This window comes from Cydia amplana, chromosome 1, assembly GCF_948474715.1.
Source record: "Cydia amplana chromosome 1, ilCydAmpl1.1, whole genome shotgun sequence".
Classification (NCBI taxonomy): domain Eukaryota; kingdom Metazoa; phylum Arthropoda; class Insecta; order Lepidoptera; family Tortricidae; genus Cydia; species Cydia amplana.
In genome coordinates, this window is record NC_086069.1 from 13,087,246 (window position 1) to 13,110,484 (window position 23,239).

At 36.4% G+C, this 23,239-nt stretch overlaps 1 protein-coding gene across 1 annotated transcript in view; it reads left to right on the forward strand.

The window, feature by feature from the left end:
* Positions 1-23,239, forward strand: part of LOC134648418 (prostaglandin E2 receptor EP2 subtype) — a 37,940-nt gene that overhangs the window by 3,282 nt on the left and 11,419 nt on the right. Inside the window, exons 3-4 of the mRNA XM_063502942.1 lie at positions 17,427-17,610; positions 18,365-18,609. Of these exons, the coding sequence (XP_063359012.1) occupies positions 17,427-17,610; positions 18,365-18,609 (429 nt within the window). The remainder of the gene's footprint in view (positions 1-17,426; positions 17,611-18,364; positions 18,610-23,239) is intronic.

The following is a 23,239-nucleotide window of genomic DNA, read 5'->3' on the forward strand; positions in this document are numbered from 1 at the left end:
TTTTTATCCCCTTTTTAACTCCCTTAGGGGTTGAATTTCCAAAAATGTTGCAATTACTTTATTTTGTAATCGGCTATTATGCCTTTCTAAGAAGTTTCAAAGCATTTGTTATGGATTCAAAATTTCAACCCGTTTTTAACCCTGTTAGGGGATGAATTTTACAAAACGCTGAAATTACTTTTCTTGTCTTTTAATAATATCCCCAAATACAAAGATTCAAGTCCCGCGTTCGAAAAAATGTTTGATATCCATACAAACTTTCAACCCCTTTTGCACCACCTTACGGGATGAATTTTCAAAAACGCTGGAATTAGTTTTCCTATATTTTAATAGTATATCTTTTTACGAAGTTTCAAGTACCTGGCTTAAAATAAAATTTGAACCCCATACAAACTTTCAACCCCTTTTTAACCCTGTTAGGGGATGAATTTTACAAAATGCTGAAATTACTTCTATTGTCTTCTAATAATATCCCCAAATACAAAGATTCAAGTCCCGCGCTCGAAAAAATGTTTGATATCCATACAAACTTTTAACCCTTATTTCACCACCTTGGGGGATGAATTTTCAAAAACGCTGAAATTAGTTTTCTTGTATTTAAATTTAATATCTTTTTGCAAAGTTTCAAGTTCCTAGCTTAAAATGAAATTTGCACCCCAAGACGAACTTTCATCCCCTTTTTAACCCCCTTAGGGGTTGAATTTCCAAAAACGTCGCAATTACTTTATTTTGTAATTGACTATTATGCCTTTCTAAGAAGTTTCAAAGCATTTGTAATGGATTCAAACTTTCAACCCCTTTTTAACCCTGTTAGGGGATGAATTTTCAAAAAAGCTGAAATTACTTTTCCTGACTTATAATAATATCCCAATATACAAAGTTTCAAGTCCCACACTCACAAAAATATTTGATCTCCATACAAACTTTCAACCCCATTTTCACCACCTTGGGGGATGAATTTTCGAAAACGCTGAAATTAGTTTTCTTGTTTTTTAATATAATACATTTTTACAACGTTTCAAATTCCTACCATAAAATAAAACTTGTACCCCATACAACCTTTCATCCCCTTTTTAACCCCCTTAGGGGTTGAATTTTTCAAAATCGCTTCTTATCTCTTGTACACTTTATAAATGAAACCTAGTGTGCAAATTTCAACTTTCTAGCTTTTGTAGTTTCGGCTCTGCGTTGATGAATCAGTCAGTCAGTCAGTCAGTCAGTCAGTCAGGACACTTGCATTTATATATATAGAAGATTGTATACATAGTAAATTATTCACCCTTTTTAAGCGACTTAAAAAAAGGAGGTTCTCAGTTTGACCCGTATGTATGTATGTATGTATATTTGTTCGCGATTATCTCGCGTTTGGCTGAACCGATTTTGATGCGGTTTTCAGAAAAGTGTTTGTTATTAAGCGACTTAAAAAAAAAGGAGGTTCTCAGTTTGACCCGTATGTATGTATGTATGTATATTGGTTCGCGATTATCTCGCGTTTGGCTGAACCGATTTTGATGCGGTTTTCAGAAAAGTGTTTGTTACATTCTGGAGAAGGTTTTAGTATACATAGATCTGAGCTGATGCTGATTCCTGGCTGTACCTAGTGAAACTCAGGTTTGGTACGACATAGGCCCACGCTGTTTTGGTCGTCCGACACTCCTTGATGAGCACTTGGGAGAGCAGTACCCAAGATAGAGCTGATGCTGAACCTTGGATGTACCTAGTGGAACTCAGGATGTACCTAGTGGAACTCAGGTTTGGTGCAACATAGGCCCACGCTGTTTTGGTCATCCGGCACCGCTTGATGAGCACTTGGAAGAGCAGTACCCAAGATAGAGCTGATGCTGAACCCTGGCTGTACCTAGTGGAACTCAGGTTTGGTGCAACATACGCAGACGCTGTTTTGGTCATCCGATGCGTATTGATGAGCACTTGGGAGAACAGTACCCAAGATAGAGCTGATGCTGAACCCTGGCTGAAACCTAGTGGAACTCAGGTTTGGTGCAACATACGCACACGCTTTGGTCATCCGACACCCCTTGATGAGCACTTGGGAGAGCAGTACCCAAGATAGAGCTGATGCTGAACCCTGGATGTACCTAGTGGAACTCAGGTTTGGTGCAACATACGCACACGCTGTTTTGGTCATCCGATGCGTATTGATGAGCACTTGGGAGAGCAGTACCCAAGATAGAGCTGATGTTGAACCTTGGCTGTACCTAGTGGATCTCAGGTTTGGTGCAATATAGACACACTCTATTTTTGTCATCCGACACGCCTCGATGAGCACTTGGGAGAACAATACCCAAGATAGAGCTGATGCTGAACCCTGACTGTACCTAGTGGAACTCAGGTTTGGTAAACTATAGGCACCTACTGTTTTGGTTAACGGACTTCATTGTCGTGTGCCTATGTTGCAGAGTTACCTAGAGAGACCTAGGTGGGTCGATCGACTTTTTTTTTCTAACCGCCTTAATAAATATAAACAAACTCGTATTTTAGCTCAAAACCTAAAATAAATGAAGAATGGCCTACCACTAAAAAGTAAAAAATAAAAATAAAATTAAACAAAAAAATTATAAAAAAAATTATAAAAAAAACAGAACCAAAATAACTTAATTTTATTTCTTTTAAAAAAAAGGAACCGCCTTCAAAAAATCTACCCACTGAAAAGCACAAAATAATTTTTATATACCCCACCCCTATCCTTGTCCATTCCTACATCGCGTCGTTCAGCAAATTTCTGCCAAAAAGTAGTTAATACCTAATAATAAGAAAATTAATAGCCATCCGGGTAATTACTTAGTTTTTGAAGTCGGTGCCAAACCAAAATTTTAGAGTCTTACTAACTTAGTTCTTGCACTACTAATTACTCGTTTTTTATTCTGTTAGGCAGCAAATAATGTTTTTGTTGGTTTGGCACCGCCTTCAAAAACTAAGTAATTACCCGGATGGCTATTAATTTTCTTATTATTAGGTATTAACTACTTTTTGGCATAAATTTGCTTAACGACGCGATAGGGAATGGAGAAGGATAGGGGTGGGGTATATAAAAATTATTTTGTGCTTTTCAGTGGGTTGATTTTTTGAAGGCGGTTCCTATTTTTTAAAAGAAATAAAATTAAGTTATTTTGGTTCTGTTTTTTTTTTACAATTTTTTTTATTCTTTTTTTGTTTAATTTTTGGCTGATAAAATTTTATTTATTTACTTCGCAAACGGTAAACATTTAGGGCATAATATTCAGTATAATTATATACAAATAAACGTGCATAAGAATAGTTGAATTTCAGCCAGGGGCGATTTTGCTATGGCATTCTGGCCAGGGCCAGACCCTTAATAAAAAACCGGCCAAGTGCGAGTCGGACCCGCGTTCCAAGGGTTCCGTACATTAAGTCCGACTCACGCTTGACTGCACATTTCTAATAGGCTTTCCTGTCATCTATAGGTAAAGAACTATTTTGTGTATTTTTTTCAAAATTTTTGACTCAGTAGTTTCGGAGATAAGGGGGGGAATGGTCATTTTTTGCCTATTTTCTTGAATAACTGCTAAACTATTAATCCTAAAATTATAAAAAAAAATATTTGAGATCCTTACAATGAGCTCTTTTATTTGATATGCAACACGATATAGTTTGAAAAACTTTATTTTTAAATTTTCTCATTTACCCCCCAAAAATGGCCACCATATTTAAAATTCATTTATTTACGTTACACGTCCATCTTTGCGTCACAAACTTGCATATGTGTGCCAAATTTTAACTTAATTGGTCCAGTAGTTTCGGAGAAAATAGGCTGTGACAGACGGACGGACAGACAGACGCACGAGTGATCCTATTAGGATTCCGTTTTTTCCTTTTGAGGTAAGGAACCCTAAAAAGGTTGTGCAATCTTCCACAACTTGTATAACTTGTAGTAAAACAAAAACCCATTTCAATTTCATGTAATCCTCTTCTCTTCTCCCTCTCTTCGCCCTTACGTCGCCGTAAACATTCAGCAATGTCAGGGGCGAACGCGGCACTTGATGTGACACCCGTTGCTCTGCTGAACTTATCGCCGTCTGCCCTACTTGTTGTACCTTTAATACGGTGGACGTCCAGATTAGAAATTATTCGTCTACAAGAAGACAAACATGACTTTTATTACTACGCAGGTTTATTTACTTACTGAAATAAATAATGGGTTTAAGTCTACGCTGCTTAATTTACCAAACTATGTAGGTATTTACCTACTATTCAGCCTAGCTGATACCTAAGTATGTGTCGCGGAACTTAGATGTGCTAAGTAATTAAAATTATTTTAGGTCTGAATCATTCGCTGGATTTTGGATCGAAAAAACTAAAGCAAATTAAGGGTGAGAGATTTAGCAATTCAGGCGTTATGTTTACATACTCACTCATCATTTGGTCATAAATAGTACATACCTACCTATAACCAATTACCAGCATTCGAAACAAAGGTGGCTAAATTTGATTTTGAGCTTTTCAATTTTTGGGTTAGATTTTTTAAAGATCGCGAACACTGCATGAGTCTATTTTCATATACCAATCTACCTTGCAGATCTAGATTAAAAATGTAGATTAGAATTTACATATATAATTTTTATCATATTATCCTAAACCTACGTCAATGTTTTTAAGGTTATCGCGATGCCAGCGCCATACCTACCACCCAAATGGCGCTTTGTCTCAGCACCACACACCGCACACGGTTATATTATTGCTATCAGTAATGTCATTTAGTACCTAATTTAAGTTAGAAATATCAACCTGACAATATTTTTAGGCGTAAGTAATGCTGATCGGCTTTCAAAATATTTAGGTATTACCGGTGTAGCTAGATCTTCACAGTCGGCTAAGCGAGCGAAGTGTGCATAATCTTAATCTTCTAAGTACGACTTAATTATTAAGGGCACGAGCTTACTAGACTGTGTCTAGATTTTCATTTTGACCCCATTCGCCCGATTCGGATTTTGTAATAGACATCTATTAGATATCTTTTAGACATCGCCAAGATACGATAACGATATGTTTAAGATATAACCTGTCAAATTTGACATTTCTGCGATTCTGTAGATACTCTTGAACGATTTCCACAAGAATTCACAAGATATTACTTAGAGCTCCAATTCACATCTAATAGATATCTAACACTATCTGATGTAAAAGTGACATTGGATGCCCGAATTGAGCTGCAAAAGAGAACTAGTTGAAATCTAAACTATAACGTATCTAGAATGGATCTAGTACGTGTCGTCTCTTGTGAATATCTTGAAGTTCGAATACGGCAGTATCTCACTTGTAAACATAGCTTCTGATAGGTACTGTCTGTATTTCTGTATTGTTAGCGATCTCTCTTTTAGACGTCGTCGCATATAATATGCATTCTGAATATTGAAAATAGACACGTCTTCGTTTCCTTGCGTCAGATCTTTCAATTTTACATCTCGCAGCCAATGAAACTCTTGAACCGAATATTAAATAGAAATGCTTGAATTTCCGTGACAAACTGCCGTATTCGAACTTCAAGATATTCACAAGAGACGACACGTACTAGATCCATTCTAGATACGTTATAGTTTATATTTCAACTAGTTCTCTTTTGCAGCGCAATTCGGGCAACAAATGTCACTTTTACGTTAGATAGAGTTAGATATTTATTAGATGTGAATTGGATCTCTAAGCCATATCTTGTGGAAATCGTTCAAGAGTATCTCCAGAATCGCGCAAATGTCAAATTTGACAGGTTAGATCTTAAACATATCGTTATCATATTTTGGTGATGTCTAAAACATATCTAACAGATGTCTATTTCAAAATCCGAATCGGGCCCAAAGCGAGATGTACGAGTAAGGCAAGTAACTACATATAATAAGATCTGTTTTCCCGGCTCTTTAAATTAATAATACATTTGGTCGTTGTTTTGTTTTCCAATTTGATGTGTGATATTGTTTACAGTAAAAATTATTGGTGCTGAGATTGTTGTAGATATCTTAAAATCAAAGGCCGGATAGGAAATATTAACTCGATTACTTACATTGATAAGGTATGTAGTTGGAATAAATTTATTTCATTTGTTTAATACAAAACATATAGTGTGTAAACTTAGCTTAAGTATTTTTGTTATATAGCAACACATTTGTAGTTGCCTTAAAAATGTATATGGCAACTCTCTCTCTTCCTTCTCGATCCGAACTAACCGGCACGTCCCGCGATCACTTTGTAATTTTATTTAATTCAAAACTTCAATAAAAGTTAATAAAACATAAAAGCGCATTTTGTATTCTCCACATTTGTAGAGTAGACACACAAGATTTTTATTTTCATTTTATAACCTTAAGGCCAAAGAGTTCCAATCAGCGTCATTATTTGCTTAACAAAAAGATATAGAGTCGGTTCGGAAACTTCGGAAAAAGGGCCCGATTCGGATTTTGAACTAGACATCTATTAGATGTCTATTAGACATCACCAAGATACGATAACGATATTTTTAAGATCCAGCCTGTCAAATTTGACATTTCCGCGATTCTGTAGATATTCTTGAACGATTTCCACAAGATATTACATGTTACGATATTTTAACGTAAAAGTAACATTTGTTGCCCGAATAGAGCTGCAAAAGAGAACTAGTTTAAATCTAAACTACAACGTATCTATTACATATCGTATCGCTCGCTAGTCTAGAACGGATCTTGTTTTCCGAATACCGCGGAGAGTCGTGGAATGTATTGAGCCCCATACATTCTACGCTCTTCCCTTCCGCACAGACTCTATAAATATTTAATTAAGATTGAAACAGATGCTTTTGAACACAAACTGTAGAGATATATCTCTATTTGGAAAAGTATTCCAGCGGCGTTAGCACGGTCACATTTTTATCGCTTGTCACCATGCCTGTCACGTTCTAACAAGTATATAGGTGCGAAAGTGACGGGCATAGTGACAGGCGATAAAAATGGAGAACCATGCTGAGCCTGTTGGGTGGCGGCTGATGCTGAGTGTACATATGGGGCATTATCTATGAAAAGGGACCTTATTGTCGATGGCGCTTACGCCGCACAGCGTCAGGCGGCATTGTATTTGTATCGGAGCATCGTTAATAATGGCGTAAGCGCCATCGACAATAAGGTCCATTTTCATAGATAACGTCACATATAACAGTATTACTATTCGAATGTGTGGGCTGTCGCGCCCACATGATAATTTAACCTGTTTAATTGTTTATATTAACTGTAAAAATGGGGTGGAGCCTGTATTAAGCACTGATAAAGCTACAAAACTGGCGACAAAGCTATTATTGTGCTTCGCGCGTCATGACGCGCGTCCTTGTGCGACTTAGCAAAGTCTTAATTAAGCAATTACTGGAACACTGCGAGCGCGGACAGTGGCACTGTTTATTGTAGTTCCACACGAAGCTTTCGGAACGGTAAGGTTTCTGACCCCAAGTACTCGTAGAATACTAAGAAAGTAATTTTTTTAGTCTTCAATTACACCATTTAAAATCACGGGCAGCCTTTTACACTCTTATCTTTATAAGAGAAAGAAAATACAGTGGCTTTCATATATATTCTAATACCTTTAAACGAGCAAATCTTGCTTATTTATATGTTTATTTATATATGACACCGTAAGATTGTGAACCCGTCAGTTTATAATCTAACGTAGGTTAGGTTAGGTTAGATTATAATCTCCCTACCGTCAGTTTATAATGTAACTAGCGAGATTATAATATGACGAGTGTTTACAATTTTACGGTGACATATATGTATTTCGGGGATCTCGGAAACGGCTCTAACGATTTCGATGAAATTTGCTGTATGGGGGTTTTGGGGGGCGAAAAATATATCTCGGTAGGTTAAATCACTGGGAAAACGCGCATTTTTTAGTTTTTATATGTTTTCCGAGCAAAGCTCGGTCTCCCAGATATTATTAATTCATCTCGATATACCTAGTTTAGGTCTACTGATGGCACTGACTGATAAAGTGATAAAATCCACTGATGATATTTCGTATTTAACTAAAACTACGATTACACGAACGCAATAAATATACAGACAGAAAAAAGTATTATATTGTAAGACAATGGAACCAGTGTTGGACACAAGCTGGCAGGCACTCCAACTAAGGAAGAAATCAAATTATTTTTATAAATATATTTTTGTGTTTTTTTAAGTAGTCGTACTATATATAAATTATTCACTGAAATAGATATCATATACTAAAGAAAAAGTGACCAACTGCCGTATTCGAACTTCAAGATATTCACAAGAGACGACACGTACTAGATCCATTCTAGATACGTTATAGTTTTGACCCCTTATCCTCCAGTGGGTGTCGTAAGAGGCGACTAATGGATCCTACGTGATATGCCATAATTCATACGTCCACCTGGGCGTTGGCAAGTCACTGCATTCCCTGTCTCTGCCAGTCGTATCGGTTACACGGTCCACTGGTGCCAGGAGGCTGGGAACGAGAGAGTGGGCATGTAGGGGCGCAACTATTAGCCCACTATAATCTAATCACGCGCAGATGACCCTGGCAAAGTTCTCAATGGACATCGAGACAGCTACAATAGTTAGCTGCTGGCTTAGTTCTTACAATAATTCTGGTCAACTTTACTGCCCCACCTGCGATAGAGTTTTTAAAAGTAAGTTCGGCTTTGCCAGCCATATCCGAGCTCACGCTCGTAATTAGTTAGGGTCGCCGTTGCCGATTACGGCATGGATAACTATATATATATATATATATATATATATAGTTTTGATTTCAACTAGTTCTCTTTTGCAGCACAATTCGGGCAACCAATGTCACTTTTACGATAGATCGTGTTAGATATCTATTAGATGTGAATTAGATCTCTAAGTAATATCTTGTGGAAATCGTTCAAGAGTATCTCCAGAATCGCGGAAATGTCAAATTTGACAGGTTAGATCTTAAACATATCGTTATCGTATCTTGGCGATGTCTACAAGATATCTAATAGATGTCTATTACAAAATCCGAATGGGGCCCCAAGTCACCCGTGGCCGAGGCGGGAATTGAACCCGCGTCTTCAGCTTACGTGGCTCTCGTAGGTACGACGCCGACGTTCCGACGTGTCGGAAGCAGGTGTTGCTCGAAGTTTTCATGTGTTATTTTCATAATTTAATTCGTTGGATTTAAGTAGCTGTCGGACGAGTTAAATGGTAACTGAAAATCGGGCCCTAAGTTTTTTCAGAATAAAATAACTTATAACGTTCGTAAGTGGGAGCTTCTCCAATATTTGCGTTTTGCCATTACGTGACGCCGTTTTTATTTGCCAGATGAATCTGTGACCGCTGGTTGGCAAAGTCCCAGCCTCGACCGTGAAACATTTCCAATAGGCTTTTATCACTTTCCTACACTTTTGTGTTTCATATTAAACAACTTCACCCTTGTTTTTCTCCAGTTGTAGGGTTGTTAACCAGTTTTATTCGCTAACTTGTTTACAAGGCCAACTAAATTATTACTTACAAACTTTGTTATTACTTAATTCGGCACTTCAAAATAAGATGCAACTGACAGAAATTTCGTATTCAGTTAAGGCCTTTCGAGTATTGCTCAGAATTGTTTTTGTAAACAAGTGCTGAATGTTAAATCTACTTAAATAATTAAGGTTACAGTTACCAACAGTTACTTACGTACAGCGCAGGCCGACGATATCTAACATTTCGACTCGTTGGAACGTTTTTTGTTATTTTAAGTACTGGAGGTGCCTAAGTAAGATCAGAGGGGATATGGCGGTAGGGATAGGGAACAGGCGGCCAAAACACTTGCAGTTCAGAAGTTCACTCAAAAATTCAAGAATTAGGGGCAAGATCAGATAAATAATAGACATACGATAAATATGTTCACAATAAAAGTTAGTATACGCAAGTAGTAGAGAGAAACAGTAGTTTTCCAAAACAAAAACCTTTTGTGCGATATGGAACCCTTTATTTTAGAATTTTACAGTTCTATAAAACAAATGCAACGTATGTATCTCACTAATACTAACCAGAACCAACCAGACGTAGTAGGTATCAATAAAGTCAAAGATTTACCTACAGTATTGCAAATATATTAAATAAGCTTTACGGCTTTGTAATGAAAACCCTTTGCTTGCTCGTCACGCGCGGTTTCTGATTCACAACACCATTGCTGTCCAGTGTGCGGCCAGTTAGCCCGATCCGATCACGCAAATGTGCCTATACCTACCTACTTATATGTTTAGAGTTTTAGACGTCATATCATCATATCAGAAGTTCTGTATAAATCTTCTACATAAATAACTTGATATTTATAAACTTGATGTTACAGAAAGAATAAATTACTAAGTAAACATCCAGCACTAAGTAATCGCAGATGTAGCTAAACTGAAGAAGTTAAGATGCAGAAGATGATGTAAATAAGAACTAGTACCGATTTTGTGAGAATAAAGCCCAAGACAGACTTGTAAGTTTTACTTACGTAAGTAGGGGCAAAGCTATTTGATAGAATGAGATAACGATAGTCATCTCTCAATCTGTAGTAACATCCATATAAATGTGTCATTGCTGTTAATTCATTGAATCTGTACCTACATAGGTACCTATAGTGGTTTGATGCTTAAAATTAAATCTCATACCTACCTATTTGTTGTAATAACAAATTGTTAATTACTTTCTCTCCTTAATTAATTTGTTTAGAAAAGGTTACTTTTATGATTAATTTGTTCGACAATTCAATATTATGAAGATCGATTCGACGCTATTTTGGCGGTCTTAGGTATAGGACTGATGTTAGAGACGTTGCTGTGTTGCAGTGGTTTCGATATGATCCAACCTCCAGATGATCCTCCTTCTGGTTCCAGTGTAATAACTGCTTTATCCTTGGTCTAATATGGTCTATATTCATACAACATGAACATTAAAGAACAACAAAGGAATGTTATGCCAAACTCTACCCTTATGAAACCAGGGCGTAAAATGGAAAGAGCGCATTTTGTTGTTATTCCTCGTAAAACACGAAGCTTTGATGTTTTCGTGTGTAGGAAAATATTTGATACTTACCTATACGCCCCTCTCCAGTTTTAGAGTGATTGATTTGTAGTTATGATGTCAAAAAAACGTTAGGTACCGTAAAATGGGGTGAGTTAGGGATAAAACTGACATTCAAACCTCGATAAAACTTTATTTTTACATGTGGCAAATTGCTGATTTATATACATAATAAATGTTCCGGTCGTTTATATTTTGGTTTTTTTATGATTTTGTGTAGTTCCATTTCATAACTTTAAAGATAAACACGGAATAGTAGGAAATCCCAGCTCACCCCGTAGTTAGGGTGAGGAGGGATTTCCTACTAGGTGAGTTTTGAAAATTGTTGGATCGACACTTTGGGATTATGAACATTATAATAGCTTGATTTGTTATTAGAATTTATAATTTACGTACCAGTAGCCTGTAAAACCAACTCACCCCTCTGTCATCCATTCCCTCCCCATTCATAAACCAACAACTGCCCTCGTAAATCTGGATTACATATATTAACAAGCTACAAATTGAATAGGTAATACTAGTGGCTCTCTGAGCTGTTAGACCGCGCGATAAGATTCATAAGATTCAATTATTTCACAATTCAGAACATTTCTATGTTACCTAAGTGAAGTGAGTCGTTTAGGGTCAAACACATGTTAGAAAAAAGTCACTTCTGTGAACAATACAATAAACGTTAACGACTCTTGTACATATTTGCCATTCTTCTTATTTGCGTCTCAAGTACTGAACAAAGGTATCTCGCCTCTATCTATATAGGTCCAACGTAAAAATTAGCTTTAGGTAGATTCCTTCAACTTTGCGATGTCTAGATATGCACAGAAAATACGCGAACGAGTTAACTACTTATTATAAAAAGTTTTTGACCCTTTGATGTTTAAATCTCGATTAAGTATGGAGATGTAATCGAGATTTAAACATCTACCGTAAAATGGGGTGAGTAGGTTTCGCGGGGAGGGGTGGGTTATGAATGGGGAGAGAAGGTTTGAGAGGGGGATGAGAAGGGATTTTAAGGCTACTGCTACAAAAATAATGTATTCCAATTTAAAATGGAGCTATAGTAATACGCATAATAAAAAAAATCGATCCAACATTCTTCCAAAATCACCTTTGTATGAAAAGCCCTCTCATCCCAAATACGAGGCACTACGGGGTGAGGTGGGTTTTCCTCTTTATCGTCAAAGTTATGAAATGGAACTAAGTACCCAAAATAAGATAAAAACTAAAATACAAACGTCCGGAACACTTATTATATACACCATTCAGTTTGCATATGTAAAAATTAAATGTTATCGAGGTTTGAATGTCAGTTTTGCGCCTACTCACCCCATTTTACGGTATGACACAATTTCACTTTTAGCCGCAGTGAAAGTGTCAAATCCAAAGACAGAGAATTTTGTATACAAGTGAGTTATGCTTAAGGCTTAAACTTACCCAATTTGCTTATAACGTCCCTTACCTAAGCGCTCTCCTACAATACCTTCCCTTACAAAATTACTATTCACTCGCCTATTATTTTGCTTACCTATCTAATAATTATTAACGCTAAGCCTAACAAGGGCTTACTTACCCTTTCAGTAAGTCTATGTATTTCTTTTTCTTTTTCAAAAAGGACTCATTAGACATTACAGCATATATGTATGCTGATACTTTAGTTTAGAATGCAAACTGTAGAGATGTACTACATATCTCTATTAAAATAATTCCGATAGCAGATACTTTTCGAGCGTTGTTTCATGCACTAAGTAGGTACTAATTGACGCTGACTGTATCCAATATATCTTTAATATACCTATTTATTATAATACATCGTTGTTATTTTAAATTCACGTCAAATGTTACAAGTCACAAGTCGAATGTTGTACCTTAATCGTCAAGAAGGCCGTCACTTGTCTCATACATAGACGATGTTGTTGATCCCGGGCGCGCAAAAAGCGCGTGCGCAGAATAAATGCATGCGCCGAGTTTAATACACTTTGTATGAATTTGTATTGTATGTTGCGTACGAATCGTGTTTGCCGGCATCCGCTCCGTACATAATTAGACATGATTAATGTTATTACATTATCATAAGATTAGGTGTAGGTACAGCTAAACGGCCAATTAAAGTTTTCAATGTCTTTTTCATATTCATATTCAATCATTTATTTGCATAAAAAAACAGGAATGCATGCAAATTGCACGCATTGAATCAAATAGAACATTTAAAGTACAGTCAGCAAATCTATTAGCTTAGCACCTTTGCATATAAATATGAATGCAGGGTGCAAAGCTAATAATCATGCTGCCTGAACCTACTGTCATAGGCCCCACTTCTATGGGAAAATCACCACTGCTTCCTTTATGGTTGAAGGCTGAATGGTAGATGACAGCCAACATTAGTAGGTATTAGGGCTTCCAAATACCGGACTTCTCACAATACCGGTATTAATACCGGAACTGTCTTCATCAATACCGGGATCCCGGGATCCCGGTATTGGATATGAATCGCTTAAAAATATATAGTTTTATTAAAAAGGAGAATTAGAAAGGCTCACTGAAATACCAGATATGTCCTAAAAGCTATTACAACAATAAACAATTAATGCCGCCATCTGCAATAACTTTATTTCGCACTCCAGGTTGGCAATAATTTTATCCAATTTGTTGACTTCACCTCACCAGTCACATTTGTAGTGAAACTTAACTCAAAATTGGTTTGCCATTATTACAGTTATCCTAGCTCTTTCGTTTTATTTTTTGATAAAATTATAAGAACTAATTATGTTAATGTCACTATCATCATCAGGGGTCGGACAAAAAGTGCGGATGACGTAAAAATGACGTAATCTTGCACACAGGATGATGTTTGAGTTTGTATTTAAACTTCCGTGTGACATGTAGTAACAAAGTAGTATTAATGAACTAACAAAATAATCGTAAATAAATCCATGGAATTAATAATACAGGTGGTAGGGTGATGTAGTGAATAAAATAAATTTCACGAAACTTGCCACAATATTCGAGTAAAGATGACATTTTAGAGCGTTTTCTTATACATTAGTAAATATAAATTTTAGCTAAATATAATCGTGAAGATACAATAGCTAAACAATAACGACGTCAATTTATTGTTCATCTGATTGACAATGTGTCAGTCAAAAACGTACTTACTCATTTCAAGTGGCGATATCGTTTAATAAAGAGGTTGATAAATGATAAGTGATAATTGTTTATGAAAATCAAAAATACTATTTGAAATCATCCTATAAGTGGTTTGACGTCATCCGCACTTTTTGTCCGACCCCTGTTCATCACTCACATAACTTCAGGATTCATCCACCACCAACCACCAAATATTTATCTGACGCATTAGGCAACGATCTTGTTTCAATAATAAAATGAGGGTTAGAGACCAGTTAGAGTTAAACCAAGTAAAGTCTGCAACGATTTTGATAGCATACGCAGTACACAGTGCAAGTGTTATTTGTACGTCATAATTTTATAGAATTTTGACGTTTAAAATAACACTTGCACTGCGCGTGTTATCAAAATCGTTGCAGACTTTTCTTGGTCTAACTCTAGATGCGTCTGACGTTTAGTAAGCTTTGGAATTTTTTGATACAGCCGAATATATTGGATTTAAAGGGTTTATACTGCGCATTTCCCTCATTTTTTAAAATACCGGGATCCCGGTATTGCTTTTAAAAATACCGGTATTGAAAAATGCGTCTAAAAAGACGGGATCCCGGGATCCCGAAATACCGGGATCCCGGTATTGGAAGCCCTAGTAGGTATTATTTATAATTTACCCCTACTTATCCGATACCTACGTACGCAATGTATATAAGAATATTCTAAAATGTCAGACAATTTTATTTTTTGTGTGTTCTCCGGTCGTCTACAATTTCTAGAATTTGGTGGTGGATTTCGGATTATGAAAGGATACAAAATTATGAAATCTTTAACTAGATACGTCAAGTAAACGGTAGCTCTATTGATCTCTTTCTTTACAACAACAAATTAGTGATTCGGTTTGCAGCGGTCAACCTGGTTGCATGCGTAAGTGGTGCGCACATATCTCGTTTGAATCGCAGATACGCATCCCGTTGTGCAAGTAGCAAATAGGTCAAACTAGCTGAACTAAAATATTGTTGTAACTGCTACCTAAGGCATTCATTCACAAGGCACATTGATTCAAGATACAGGCCTGGGCTTGTCTTTTTTATCACTTTTTTAATTGTTTCATATGTGTTTGTACACTTGATGTCGTGACAGTTCTTTCATTTTCATTTTGTAATTCTCACACATTTTATTAGGTAGGTACTATTTTCCATTTTTAGGTTAGGTTAGGTTATACAAATAAACTAAAAATAAGGAATATTTTATATTTAAGCTAGTTATTAATTTAGTTTAGTAGTACCACTGTATTTATCTTTTATGCAAATAAAGAATAACAGGAGATAAAAAAAGAAAAAAAAAATAAGTGTCGGATATTTACCTCATCTCAACTCCTACAGAATATTAAAAAAAGGCAAAAAATCGTGGATTAGTAGGTACCTACAGTATTGGTACCCGCCAGTTTTTAACAAAGGAATTTCAATTATAAAAGAATTGTAAGGAATAAATTATAAGGGGTGCGTTTAATCTCAACTTTTACTCGAAGTTAGCAGGTCAGATTTTATGAGTTTCACTAGCCTTACTCCTACCTTATCAAAACTCAGAGAATATTAATTTAAAAAGTAACTGTTACTTACTTACCTACTGCTTTTACTTACCTACGCATACAGTAATTTGGATACTCTTTTTAAACAAGTTTCGTGTCTTTCACATCTTATTTTCGGGTAGCAAGAAAAAAGAAACACAAGGTCCGATTCGGATTTTGTAATAGACATCGGTTAAGTTAAATATCTTTTAGACATCGCCAAGATACGATAACGATATGTTTAAGATCTAACCTGTCAAATTTGACATTTCCGCGATTCTGGAGATACTCTTGAACGATTACCACAAGATATTACTTAGAGATTTAATTCACATCTAATAGATATCTAACACAATCTATCGTAAAAGTGACATTGGTTGCCCGAATTGAGCTGCAAAAGAGAACTAGTTGAAATCTAAACTATAACGTATCTAGAATGGATCTAGTCCGTGTCGTCTCTTGTGAATATCTTGAAGTTCGAATACGGCAGACAATTGATATTTCAATCTCATTCAATGTTCGTTACGTATCCTTATCTAACATATGTTTGTATTGCGGTACGATTACGGTCATACTTTCCGCCCACGTTCAAGTTGCCCAATATCTCGGGCGCGACCCCTTTTTATAGCCCAGCAAACTTCTTACAATCGCTACCTACTCGTGTGTAATATTGGGTGTGTTCCTACTTCCTAATGGCGTCTGGACACTTAGGTGTATTAGCTTCATATCGCAATTATTGTTATAAAAATAACTTAGAAGCCCTTGAAATCTAGTGTTACCTAATAAATGTATGTATGTAAATTAAATAATATAGGACAATCTTACACAAATCGACTTCCCCACAGTAAACTCAATAAGTGACTAGTAAGTCCTAAAGTAAGATAAAAAAGCGGCCAAGTGCGAGTCGGACTCGCCCATGAAGGGTTCCGTATTTAGGCGATTTATGACGTATAAAAAAAACTACTTACTAGATCTCGTTCAAACCAATTTTCGGTGGAAGTTTACATGGTAATGTACATCATATATTTTTTTTAGTTTTATCATTCTCTTATTTTAGAAGTTACAGGGGGGGGGACACACATTTTACCACTTTGGAAGTGTCTCTCGCGCAAACTATTCAGTTTAGAAAAAAATGATATTAGAAACCTCAATATCATTTTTGAAGACCTATCCATAGACAGATACCCAACACGTATGGGTTTGATGAAAAAAATTTTTTTGAGTTTCAGTTCGAAGAATGGGGAACCCCAAAAATTTATTGTTTTTTTTTCTATTTTTGTGTGAAAATCTTAATGCGGTTCACAGAATACATCTACTTACCAAGTTTCAACAGTATAGTTCTTATAGTTTCTGAGAAAAGTGGCTGTGACATACGGACGGACAGACAGACAGACAGACGGACAGACAGACAGACATGACGAATCTATAAGGGTTCCGTTTTTTGCCATTTGGCTACGGAACCCTAAAAAGGAACCGTATATTTTTAGATATATACACACTTTTATTTCCGACTGTACTTTCTCTCTTTTGCATATCTATCAAGTACTTCTCGAGACCTTTCAAATAATCTCATCCAAATCCAATACCTACGCCAATTCAATTTGCTATCAGTACCTAGGTGAGTCTCCGCACGAGTGAGCTCACGTCGTTTCTAATACAACAACGTTAATAATTCTCGTTTATGTGCTAAATCTCCTAGTCCATCCTTGTTGCAGCAAGTGACATACTACGTGATCCGCACCGCTCTGCTCGCCGGATGGTTCTGGGCGGCGGTGCTGACGTGCGCGCCGGTGCTGGGTCTCGGCCTGTACTACAACGAGAGCACCGGCTGCTGCATGCGCTACCGCATGGCTGTTGAGACAACTGACTTCGTCTACGCATGGATCTACGTCACGTTCGGTGAGTTCTCAAGTAACGTACCTACTACGTGACCTGCGCGACTATGCTGCTGATGCCTATTGCTGCCTAATGCTGTTCATCGAAGCAGCATTAAGGGGGTGATATTAATTCGACAAGTTCGTGCTACGTTACGTTCTTAGGTACCTATCATCAGTTTTGGAAAGAACAAATTATGCCGCAGAAGTTGCTAAGCGGGTGAGGTGTTCAAAATTACCTTGACGAGCTCTTATTCTCTTAACAATAAAGTCGTGTCAAGATAATTTTGAACACCTCACTCGCTTAGCAACTATTGCTGCTGACTGTACCTATCTTACGCAATATAGCTAATCCTTATCAATATTGGTGACCTTTGTCCCTATTTTATTTACAATCATAGAACAGCTGTGCTCAATACATACATACCTAAGGCCAGTCTATTCTTAATTCCACTATCTCTTTACATATTTTCTGATTTCAATAAAGTGAGCCTCTGACGTCGAATAAACCACGTGAGGCCTACCTAGAGGCTAACCTAGCACAACTGTCCACTCGCGCTAAAAATACCGTTCTCGTCGTTCTAATTGGTTACGGGATAGAATGACACTGGCAGTCATATGACTGAAATATTTGCTTGGTATTTGGTATGCAATACTTGTATGAAGGTCAATTATACGAACCCCTTGTTGGAAATTATGTAGGTACTTACACTCGTTCTTAACGACACTTATGATCACTTGGTTTCTAGGTGCCCTGCTGATGATCACTTGGTTTCTAGGTGCCCTGCTGTGCGTGATTCTCGTATACTGCAACTTGGCGGTTATCCGCGCGCTATACGAGATAAGCGCGCCTCGCGGGGCTCCTGTGATGCGCAGAGTCTCCAAGAGCAGCTGTCGGCAGAGAGCCGCCGTGCCCGCCTCTGAAGCCGGCCACCACAACCCTGCCACGGCTGAGGAAGTCGCCTTCAGCAGACTTATGGCGACGCTGTCTGTATTATTTATGATCTGCTGGCTGCCACAAATGGTACGTGAACTTTTTCAATGTGTTATCGTACGAGTTGCTTTACTAATGGTATGTACAGTCAGCAGCAGAAGTTGCTAAGCGGGCGAGGTGTTCAAAATTACCTGGACACGCTCTTATTCTCTTAACAATAAAGTCGCGTCAAGATCATTTTGAACACCTGGCCCGCTTACCAACTTCTGCCGCTGGCTGTACCTACTCATGACCGCAACCGCAGCAACCATGATGTGACCTTGAATACCACCATTGTTATTTTATCTACAAACATAATCATAAACCCTCTATGATGCGATCAAAAACCGCAAATTACGACCAGCATAAACTGTTTTGTTACAACCTTGTGAAAATGATATTTTTATTGTTTTATTATTACATGTATTACTTACAATGAAATCGATTTTTAGGGTTCCGTACCTCAAAAGGAAAAAACGGAACCCATAGTGCGACTCGTGCGTCTGTCTGGCTGCCAGGAAAACCTATTACGAGTAGAAATGTTCGTGTGAGTCAAGCGTGAGTCGGACTTAATTACGTAGTTTTTGATCCGAGCCCTGTGGGTTTTTTAAAGACATTTCATTCACATTCCACATAAAAAATACATTGTTAAAAATTGGGTACCTACCTAATGTACGGAAATCTTGGAACGCGAGTCCGTCTCGCACTTGACCGGTTTTTTTCGAACATCTCTGAAAAAAAAATCTATTTTATTTATCATCTGTCGAAATAACTTTTTATTCGAATTTGTTGTTTATAAACGAATAATCTAATGATGTATAGCAAAATTTTTGTGTTAAATAAGCGATCAAGATAATTCGGAGACGCTATCGCTACCTCATATCCGCAAATTCCGCGACAGAAAGGCGATGCTGCACTGGCGGTCGTAACATGCGATACCTGAATTCATTAATCTCATCATAGAAGAGCTTATAATTACGTGTGTGATAAAATAGTGTTTGTAACTGTTTATAATTAGATACCTATTAAAACACTCGTGTCACTGTGATGTGTGATCCTTTTATGATGCACACTTAGTTCGATTCATAAACTTACACTCGTATTACCTATATATGCCTTTCATTATGTAGCAGACACATAAACTATTATTACTGTGTTACAATTATGTTTACTGTCCAACGGAGATACTTACTTACCTTGTAAATGTTATGAAGTTAGTATTTTCGCGTTTTCGGAACTTCCTAGTTCCGTAGTTAAAACACTGACTTCGACAAAAAGTGGCCTTAACTGAGCAAAAACCCGCATCGGATGTAAAAAGATGGTTGCATCTAACAAGTGGGTTAAGGTCGGAGTTCATTCGTTTTTTTTTCGACAGTTTTGTGAATATTATTGACTAGCTGTTTCCCGCGACTTCGTACGCGTGGATTTGTATGTTGGTGGTTATTTTATTCTACATTAGCTTAGGACATTCTTGTATTCTAATGGATGAATGTTAAAAAGGGGTTGAAAGTTTGAATCCATTAAAACGCTGAAATATCATTTTTTGTATTCTAATAATATGCCCTTATACAAAGATTCAAATCCCGCACTCGCAAAAATATTTTATCTCTATACAAACTTTCAACCCCTTTTTCACCATCTTGGGGGATGAATTGATAAAAACGCTGAAATCAGTTTTCTGGTCTTTTAATTTAATACCTTTTTGCAAAGTTTTAAGTTCCTAGCTTAAAATAAAATTTGCACGCCAAGACAAACTTTCATCCCATTTTTAACCCCCTTAGGAGTTGAATTTTCAAAAAGTCTCAATTACTTTTTTTTGTAATCGGCTATTATGCCGTTCTAAGAAGTTTCAAAGCATTTGTAATGGATTCAAACTTTCAACCCCTTTTTAACCCTGTTAGGGGATACATTTTTGAAAACGCTGAAATTATTTTTCTTGTATTCTAATAATATGCCCTTATACAAATATTCAAGTCCCACAGTCATAAAAATATTTGGTCTTAATACAAACTTTCAACCCCTTTTTCACCACCTTGGGGGATGAATTTTCACAAACGCTGAATTTACTTTTCTTATATTCGAATAATATGCCTTTATGCAAAGATTCAAGTCCCGCACTCAAAAAAATGTTTGATCTCCATACAAACTTTCAACCCCTATTTGACCCTTTTAAGGGATGAATTTTTAAAAACGCTGAAATTACTTTTCTTGTATACTTATAATATGCCCTTATACAAAGATTCAAGTCCCGCACTCAAAAAAATATTTGATGTTCATACAAACTTTCAACCCCTTTTTCACCACCTTGGGGGATGAATTTTCAAAAACGCTGAAATTAGTTATCTTCCATTTTAATATAATAACTTTTTACAAAGTTTCAAGTTCCTAGCTTGAAATAAAATATGCACCCCAAGACGAATTTTCATCCCCTTTTTAACCCCCTTAGGGGTTGAATTTCCAAAAATGTCGCAATAAGTTTTTTTGAAATCGGCTATTATGCCTTTCTTAGAAATTTCAAAGCATTTGTAATGGATTCAAACTTTCAACCCCTTTTTAACCCTGTTAGGGGATGAAAATTTAAAAACGCTGAAATTACTTTTCCTGTATTCTAATAATATTTCCATACACAAAGTTTCAAGTCTCGCACTCAAAAAAATGTTTGATATCCATACAAACTTTCAACCCCTTTTTCACCACCTTAGGGGATGAATTTTCAAAAACGCTGAAATTAATTTTCGTGTATTTTAATAATATATCTTTTTACGAAGTTTCAATTTCCTAGCAAAAAATAAAACTTGAACCCCATACAAATTTTCATCCCCTTTTTAACCCCCTTAGGGGTTGAATTTCTCAAAATCGCTTCTTAACTCTTATACATTTTATAAATGCAACCTAGTGTCCAAATTTCAACTTTCTAGCGTTTGTAGTTTCGGCTCTGCGTTGATGAGTCAGTCAGTCAGTCAGTCAGTCAGTCAATCAGTCAATCAGTCAGGACACGTGCATTTATATATATAGATGACGATGGCGAAGATTTAAACAACATACCACAACAAAACCAAAGGAGGTTACAAAACCTACCAAAGTAATTTTCTTACCGTCAAAGGAAATTATAGGAATACATCAACAAATTTCCTCAACACCGAGGATCGAGGGAGGATCAAAGCGTGAACGTGAATTATCCCCTACGCGCGAAAAATGTGATAATTGCCTTCAAATATTCAGTTCAAATGTTCTTTAATTTGCATCTTACAGGTATTTTACATGCCTTAATAATAATATCTGGGAGACCGAGCAAAGCTCGGAAAACATATAAAAACTCGAATATGCGCGTTTTCCTAGAGATAACACCAAGCTAGATTGATTTTTCGCCCCCGAAAATTCCCATATAGCAAATATCACCGAAATTGTTAGAGCCGTTTCCGAGATCCCTGAAATATATATACATATAAATACATAAATATACAAGAATTGCTCGTTTAAAGGTATAATATAGATTAGCAGGTAAGTATATACGTGACACGTGAGTGGAGATGAATTTTTCGTGTTAACATTATTTTTAATTTTAATATGTAGTTAAAGAAACAATTACCTAAACGTAAATGCTTACACACACTACGCCATGATTATTGTCTAAAAAATCTAAGGTACCTTCTTCTTATTCTTAATTAACCCCTCAACTGCCTTGTCCCGTATACGTCCCAGATAATTTGGACTGTAATTATTAGATGAAAGGTTATTCATTCAGTAACAAATTTTAATTGATGTAAAGTGTGTACCGAGCAACAGAAAAAAATCACAGCCTTGTTCTGGTGTAATTCCAACGCTGAAGAGCAAATACTCTCCCCCCTCCAGCGCAACGTTTCAGCAGGTCATTCTTTCGGAATTTCTGTGTACTTAACTGATTGTGAGCGTTCGGCAACTATTTATGTGTTATGTCGGCTGTGACGGCGGAAAACTTTGTAAATCCTTATGGTCTTGAAGGCCAGTATTCTGAGGGTGGGGATAAATTGTTTGGTTACAATTTCGAGTGTTATTAATATTAAGAATGTTCTATGATATGATAGGGTTTCTTAGACTCTGTATGTGAACCGCCTAGTAAAGTTTTATACAATATGTTTTAAATAATACTTAGGATTAAGTCGGATAGGTTGATTGAGCACTTCATCCAGTAAAAACTAGCTTAATCTTAATGTAAGTAACATTAATTTAATATATTATCTTAATTACTATAGTATTTCAGTCACGAAAATTTAATTAAACATGCAATTGATAATTATCATAATTTATGAATGAGCTAAGAGTATAAATTACGAGACTGTAACAGTATAAGTATACTAAATTTTAATGTGTTATTATTAAACGTTGGTGTGTGTTTTTTCAACATTTAGGTATAGGTAGCTTAACTAGGTACACGTACAGTACCTACTACTTATAATGTTTCAATATACTTATTAAATATGGAATGGTTTTAGGAACTTCTGCAAAATCATTCTACTTAGTTCAAGTTTAAGTTATTTGATTGAATCCTATCTATTAATGTCAGTAATTAATGTGTTGTAATGCACGTTTGTGCAGAATTAAAAACAGAGTATTCACTATGATAATAATTTTCATTATATTCGGTACGTCACACTTCGCATAGTCGGCCGTTTGTTTTCTGATATAATTTATTCGATTCTGA